At 41.4% G+C, this 8262-nt stretch overlaps 1 protein-coding gene across 1 annotated transcript in view; it reads left to right on the forward strand.

Moving 5' to 3' along the window:
* Positions 1-2731: 2731 nt before the first annotated feature.
* Positions 2732-8262, forward strand: part of LMLN (leishmanolysin like peptidase) — a 76834-nt gene continuing 71303 nt past the window's right edge. The window contains exon 1 of the mRNA XM_024124212.3: positions 2732-3044. Within this exon, the coding sequence (XP_023979980.1) occupies positions 2826-3044 (219 nt within the window). The 5' untranslated portion in view covers positions 2732-2825. The remainder of the gene's footprint in view (positions 3045-8262) is intronic.

An 8262-nucleotide genomic window follows, 5' to 3' on the forward strand; every position in this document is an offset into this window, starting at 1 on the left:
GAATACGAGTTTGAACCAAGGCATCAGTTCGCAGTATGGTGGATTTAGGTGTTTGATGCAGTAGCAGGTACTCCTTTTATTAACCAACAGATCTTGACATTCCACTGAAAATATCAACAGAAAACTGGGAGTTTGCCAAACTGCACGCCTTTAACAGTTTTTAATTGTATTTGGTTTCTCTAAGAAGTAGGCTCTAAAAAATGATTAGCATGAAGGCACACAGCAGTTCTGCGGTTTGCTTAGTTTAATGGTGGCCCTGAAGCCAAAATTGCTGTTGGAAGAGTCACCGAAAAGGGGCTTGTGTTTGTACTGCCAGTCTTATTTGTCTAGCAGCAACCCTCGGGAGCCATGGCCTCAAGACATTTAAATGAGGGGGATGGTAAGGAGAAGCAGCTTGGAGTCATTGGTCAATTATGCTCTCTTTGCCGGATCTAAGCAGTTCATTTCATGGCCCCACAACTTGAAATTTGGTTAGGGGACTTCCCTGGTGGTCCAGTGGTAAAGAATCCGCCTACCAGTGCAGGGGATGCAGGTTCGATCCCTGGTCGCGGAACTAAGATCACATGCCGCGGGGCAGGTAAGCTCGCGTGCCACAACTAGAGAGAAGCCCGTGCACCACAAGGAAGAGCCCGCACTAAGACCCGACACAGCCAAAAGACAAAATAGATATTTAAAAATAAGGGTGGGGGGTGCTTCTCTGGTGGCGCAGTGGTTAAGACTGTCTGTGCAGGGGCCATGGGTTCAAGCCGTGGTCCGGGAAGATGCCATATGCTGCAGAGCAACTAAGCCGGTGTGCCACAACTACTGATCCTGCTCTCTAGAGCCCATGAGCCACAACTACTGAAGCCCGTGCGCCTATAGCTCATGCTCCGCAACAAGAGAAGCCACCGCAATGAGAAGCCCGCGCACTGCAACTAGAGAAAGCCCGTGAGCAGCAACAAAGACCCAACGGAGCCAAAACATAATTAAAAAAAAAAAAACAGCCAACATAAACTAAAGGTAACTACTTTGTTGTGCCAGTTAAGTAGATGTACTCTTGGGGATCGTCGACTAGAGGAAAAGATGCTTGGGGGTGGTACTTCAGAAAAGGGAAATGGCACAAACATTGTGAAAGCAGAAGGCACTTGAACAACTTAACTGGGTTATGTAGTGTGACTGAAACCAATTGGAAGTAATTGGAAAGTAAGTCTAGAAAACTACCAGGTGCCAGGATTTTAGACAAGCCTTTTTTTTTTTTTTTTTTTTGGCCACACTGCCCATGACGTCGGGGAACTAAGGGATGGAACCCTTCCCCCTTGCAGTGGAAACACTGAGTCTTAACCACTGGACCTCCAGGGAAGTTCTAACAATATTCTTGTATTAGAGTGTCACTGAAGAGCTTGAGTGACAGGTGACAAGATTCATATTTTAGAAAGATCCCTGTGGCAACCCAGCATAAACTGAAGGAAGGGAAAACCAGGTAGGCTTTGCAGTCTTAACTGAGATATTTGAGTACTGTAATAGAGCAGACTAAACATTAACCGAATGTTAAAACCAATTGATTGTAAAGAAGAGTCTTCAAAACTAACTTCCTAGCTTTGGTTGCTGAGCGGCTAACAGTGCATTTACAAAGTTGGGGGACTAGGAGACGGTTGGGTGTGGGGGGGTGAGAGCCTGTATGACGCTTTTCTGCTCCCATAGCGAGGTTTGGTCAGTGCAAAGGCAGTTCTCAAGCCAAAGCTACATTGGAGGAGTTGAATGTTTCACAGAAATGAACTTAAAAAGGCTAGCAGCTTGTCCTTTAGACTATTGAAACTGCCCCTCCACCAGCCTTTACCGCTAGGAAACTGAAGATGACCGGTACCATTCTTTACTCACAATCCGCAATTTCTTTGTGGTTTTGTGTAGAGAGTATGTTATATAGTGATAAATTTTGTTTGAAATCCCAGCTTCCACTAGTTGTGGGATGATAGACACATCTAATGAGTTTACTGGTAAAATGCCCCAACCATTTTTTCTTTTTTTTTTTTAAGTACATTATCTTCACCAATGAATTGTAAATTCTTGGGAATTTCTGTTTTTTTTTTTTTCTACTACAGTTCCTAGCATAATAATTTACAATATTCAGTTCCTGGTTTTAATTCTTTGTTTCATGGGCCACAAGGAGATTTGTCCCAACTTCCAGTTTCTTATAGTTCCTCACGGCTCAATTTTTAAGGTAGTTGCCTTAATGGCAAGGATCTACCTAGTCTCCGGGGTTAATGCAGTTGCAATTACATTCATAGAAGTTAAGGGATGGGGTTGAATAGTAAAGAACACATTTGATTTTACAGAAAATGACTCATTAAGTGGGTCTAACACGATACTGTAAATCAACTACACTTAAATTTTTTTTTAAAGTAGGTCTAGAATTGGTGACTCAGGATAAGTAAAAATGAAAATTACATTCCATTTACCTTTTATACAGAGAGCTAACCATAAAAGATTTTGCATGTATTTCTATGTCTAAGCACGTGGCACCTAGTGAGTGCATATCTTCTCGGTGAATAACAATTAAAAAGTGAAAAACTGCCTCAGTAAGGACACCGACGTATCAACATCCCATTACTAACAGCACCCACTAGTCTTCCCACAGCGCAACTCACGTGGGCCGCCAAGTGGCATTTATTGGCCGGCTTCGCGCGAATGAGACGCGATGGACATGATGCAACTCTCGTCTTCCGCGGTGAACTTCTTATGGGTGACGGTAGCCAATCAAAAAGCACCTTTCCACCGCCAAGTCCCTCCACCTGCCTCGAGAGGCAAGGGGTGGGGCTGGCGCTGGGCGCGGAGGCGTCACGTACTCCATGGTAACGACGCTCGGCCTGATAATGGCGGCCGAGACGGGTGGGAGAGCGGGCTCCTCGGCTTCAGGCCGGGGCCCGAGCCGGTGGCCCTGGAGCGGTTCTTTATGGGTCCGAGGCGTTTTACTCCTGTTGGGCGGGCTCCGGGCAAGCGCTACATCTATTCCTGTCTCCTTGGGCAGTTCTTCTCCCTGCCGGCACCACGTACCCTCTGAGTCTGAGGTAGGGCGACCGAGGGGCCCTGTGAGGGTAAAGTAATACGGGAGGCGATGGCATAGAGGATAGTGATTGGAACAAGGGGTACTGGAGGAGAAAGCGAGATTGGGCCAGAGACTGAACTCTTAGAGGGCTGGGACCTGGTATCAACTCCCTTCCTGCACCCAGCAAAGTGGCTCAGTAGGCGCTCAGAACGTCATCAGTTTCCTGCGCGGAGTGTTGTGCTTATCAGGTAGTCCTAGAGCAATGGTTTTCAAACTTGGACGGGCCATCAGAATCACCTGAAGGACTTGTTCAAACACAGATTGCCGCTCCATTCCCTCCCTCTCTGCCCACTTCTGACGCATTAGATCTGGGATGGGGCCTCAGAATTTGCAGTTGAAGTTCCCAGACAGTTGATGATGATGCTTGTCCAAGGACCTCACTTTGCGAACCACTGATCTAAAGGTTTGAGAAGAAATTGATAGGAGAGCTAGACAAAGGCATTGACGGGATACTGGGGATTCTCTGGAGACAAAATTCAGGTTGATTTTCAGGTTACTTCATCACATTGCTTGCTTTACCCTGTTCTGCCCTGGAAGTGCCTGCCTCCCTCCCATTACATTTTTATTCCTGTCTAAATTCTTTCATTCTGAGTTCCTTAACCTCAAGGCAGCCTGCTGAAACCACCCCCAGTAGAATGTTCTTTCCATTTCACAGTACGTCTTGTCTGTACTCTCTTCTGGCACTTAACCAAGTACCGCTATGTGGTGACAGTTTATTTTCAGGCGTGTCTTGCCTTTGTAGTTAAATTGTAATTTTCCTTGGGATAAGGTTTGTGTCTTATACTTTAATTTCTCCACAGTACTTAGATCAGAGGAGGGCCCACAATAATCAGTATTCTTTGAGGAAAGAAGACACAGTACCTAGGTCAGGGCTGCATGTTGCATATTTTATAATTTGTCTTATTACTTTAACAAGAAAGATTAATCTAGAAATTTTCAGTTCAGCCCAGAAATCTAAGACCATTCATTTTTGTTATAATTTCCAAAAATTTCTATGCATGTTGTTCATAACCGTATATGCCAGAATACTAAGTTTGGGGTTTGTGGCTGTATTACAGCTTTTATCATGACACTGCATTCTGGCTGAATTATTTTATTTTATTTAGTCTCTTAGCAACTTGTAAGTTTATAATACAGTATTGTTGTCTATAATCACTATATTGTACGTTAGATGTCCGGGACTTATCTACTAGTTGCAAGTTTGTACCCTTAAACATCTCCTCAGTTCCCCCTACCCACCTAGTGAATTCTTTTTAAAAGACATTCCCACAAAGCCCTGCACTTCTCTCTTTGAATTTAGATCAAAAGAAGAGAAAATAGTTCAGAGAACTGCAAAATCTCTGTACTAGAAGGAACCTTAATAGCTGTTTTCTTCTTGTGATTGTTGCCAGTGTACAAATCTCCTACTTATATTTGAACATTTCCACAAATAGGGAAGTTATCTCCAAAGGCAGCCCCTTTGCTTTTTGGAGAAATCGTTGTTCTTTTTATAGAGCTGAAAACACAGACGTTCCTGCTGGTCCAGTGGTTAAGACTCCGAGCTTCCACTGCAGGGGGCACGGGTTCAGTCCCTGGCGGGGAACTAAGATCCCGCATGCCGCGTGGCACGGCCAGATATAATAAAAATATAGAGCTGAAAACTCTTCCTAAAACTTCCATCCACTATTTTTATTTATGGCCCTTGACTGAACAAACTAAATAGTGATAGTGCTTCAGATATTCAAAGCAAGCTGTTAAGTTCTTGAGAGTTCATATTCCCAATAAATTTTACTAGTTCTTCATAGAGTATATAGTAGCAAGTCCTCCTAACCAATCTCTTTGTTTTAGCTTGGACACAAAGTGTAGGCAAGTACTATTCATTGTACTACTAGTGACCGCACCTCTGTTAATTGCAACAGGAAATTACAGTAACTTTTTATTGGTAATGGTGGGAAACTACAAAACATTTTGACTCATATATCTTCTTCTCAACTAAAAACTCTACGTTTTGTTTTGTTTTTGTTTTTATTATGTAAATTAAAACAAACCCCAAAACAGAATAGTATAATGAACTCCCATGACCCTTCACCCAGGCTTGGGCTGGGACCTGGTATCAACTCCCTTCCTGCACCCAGCAAAGTGGCTCAGTAGGCGCTCAGAACGTCATCAGTTTCCTGCGCGGAGTGTTGTGCTTATCAGGTAGTCCTAGAGCAATGGTTTTCAAACTTGGACGGGCCATCAGAATCACCTGAAGGACTTGTTCAAACACAGATTGCCGCTCCATTCCCTCCCTCTCTGCCCACTTCTGACGCATTAGATCTGGGATGGGGCCTCAGAATTTGCAGTTGAAGTTCCCAGACAGTTGATGATGATGCTTGTCCAAGGACCTCACTTTGCGAACCACTGATCTAAAGGTTTGAGAAGAAATTGATAGGAGAGCTAGACAAAGGCATTGACGGGATACTGGGGATTCTCTGGAGACAAAATTCAGGTTGATTTTCAGGTTACTTCATCACATTGCTTGCTTTACCCTGTTCTGCCCTGGAAGTGCCTGCCTCCCTCCCATTACATTTTTATTCCTGTCTAAATTCTTTCATTCTGAGTTCCTTAACCTCAAGGCAGCCTGCTGAAACCACCCCCAGTAGAATGTTCTTTCCATTTCACAGTACGTCTTGTCTGTACTCTCTTCTGGCACTTAACCAAGTACCGCTATGTGGTGACAGTTTATTTTCAGGCGTGTCTTGCCTTTGTAGTTAAATTGTAATTTTCCTTGGGATAAGGTTTGTGTCTTATACTTTAATTTCTCCACAGTACTTAGATCAGAGGAGGGCCCACAATAATCAGTATTCTTTGAGGAAAGAAGACACAGTACCTAGGTCAGGGCTGCATGTTGCATATTTTATAATTTGTCTTATTACTTTAACAAGAAAGATTAATCTAGAAATTTTCAGTTCAGCCCAGAAATCTAAGACCATTCATTTTTGTTATAATTTCCAAAAATTTCTATGCATGTTGTTCATAACCGTATATGCCAGAATACTAAGTTTGGGGTTTGTGGCTGTATTACAGCTTTTATCATGACACTGCATTCTGGCTGAATTATTTTATTTTATTTAGTCTCTTAGCAACTTGTAAGTTTATAATACAGTATTGTTGTCTATAATCACTATATTGTACGTTAGATGTCCGGGACTTATCTACTAGTTGCAAGTTTGTACCCTTAAACATCTCCTCAGTTCCCCCTACCCACCTAGTGAATTCTTTTTAAAAGACATTCCCACAAAGCCCTGCACTTCTCTCTTTGAATTTAGATCAAAAGAAGAGAAAATAGTTCAGAGAACTGCAAAATCTCTGTACTAGAAGGAACCTTAATAGCTGTTTTCTTCTTGTGATTGTTGCCAGTGTACAAATCTCCTACTTATATTTGAACATTTCCACAAATAGGGAAGTTATCTCCAAAGGCAGCCCCTTTGCTTTTTGGAGAAATCGTTGTTCTTTTTATAGAGCTGAAAACACAGACGTTCCTGCTGGTCCAGTGGTTAAGACTCCGAGCTTCCACTGCAGGGGGCACGGGTTCAGTCCCTGGCGGGGAACTAAGATCCCGCATGCCGCGTGGCACGGCCAGATATAATAAAAATATAGAGCTGAAAACTCTTCCTAAAACTTCCATCCACTATTTTTATTTATGGCCCTTGACTGAACAAACTAAATAGTGATAGTGCTTCAGATATTCAAAGCAAGCTGTTAAGTTCTTGAGAGTTCATATTCCCAATAAATTTTACTAGTTCTTCATAGAGTATATAGTAGCAAGTCCTCCTAACCAATCTCTTTGTTTTAGCTTGGACACAAAGTGTAGGCAAGTACTATTCATTGTACTACTAGTGACCGCACCTCTGTTAATTGCAACAGGAAATTACAGTAACTTTTTATTGGTAATGGTGGGAAACTACAAAACATTTTGACTCATATATCTTCTTCTCAACTAAAAACTCTACGTTTTGTTTTGTTTTTGTTTTTATTATGTAAATTAAAACAAACCCCAAAACAGAATAGTATAATGAACTCCCATGACCCTTCACCCAGGCTTCAGCACTTAACAGTATTCTCTTATTCTGTTTCATATACTTCTACCCATTCCCCATCTTCCCACTGTTATTGTTACTTAAAAAAAATTTTTTGTAAGGTTTATATATACTGAAATGTAGCAAATGCAATCATGTATATTCATGTAAAACCCACAACCCTATCACAATATAGAACATTTTCAAGTCTCCAGAAAGTTCCCTCCTGTCCTGTGCCAGTCAGTCTCTCCCATCCACCCCAGGTGACTATTGTTCCTTCTTTCTTTTGGTACTAGATTTAGATTTTACATCAAATTAGTTTTGCCTATTCTAGAACTGAGCTTATATCAATGGAATTATATAATATGTAGTGTGATATGGTATATCACATTGGATTTTCCAATAGTAAATCAACCTTGCATTTTTGGAATAGACCCTACTTGGTTATGATGTATTATCCTTTTAATACACTTCTGAATTCAATTTGCTCGTAGATTAAGGACTTTTGCATCTATGTTTATGAATGATGTTAGTTTATAGTTTCCTTTCTTAGTGAAGTTTTTGTTAGCTTTATTTTTTTAATTTTTCAATTTTATTTTATTTATTTTTTTATACAGCAGGTTCTTATTAGTTATCTATTTTATACATATTAGTGTATATATGTCAATCCCAATCTCCCAATTCATCCAACCACCCACCCCCTGCCACTTTCCCCCCTTGGTGTCCATACGTTTGTTCTCTACATCTGTGTCTCCACTTCTTCCCTGCAAACTGGTTCATCTGTACCATTTTTCGAGGTTCCATATATATTTGTTAATATACGATATTTGTTTTCTCTTTCTGACTTACTTCACTCTGTATAACAGTCTGTAGATCCACCCACATCTCAACAAATGACCCAATTCTGTTCCTTTTTATGGCTGAGTAATATTCCATTGTATATATGTACCATATCTTCTTTATTCATTTGTCTGTCGATGGACATTTAGGTTGCTTCCATGACCTGGCTATTGTAAATAGTGCTGCAATGAACATTGGGGTGCATGTGTTTTTTTGAATTATGGTTTTCTCTGGGTATATGCCCAGTAGTGGGATTGCTGGGTCATATGGTAATTCTATTTTTAGTTTTTTAAGGAACCT

Source organism: Physeter macrocephalus, chromosome 1, assembly GCF_002837175.3.
Source record: "Physeter macrocephalus isolate SW-GA chromosome 1, ASM283717v5, whole genome shotgun sequence".
Lineage (NCBI taxonomy): Eukaryota > Metazoa > Chordata > Mammalia > Artiodactyla > Physeteridae > Physeter > Physeter macrocephalus.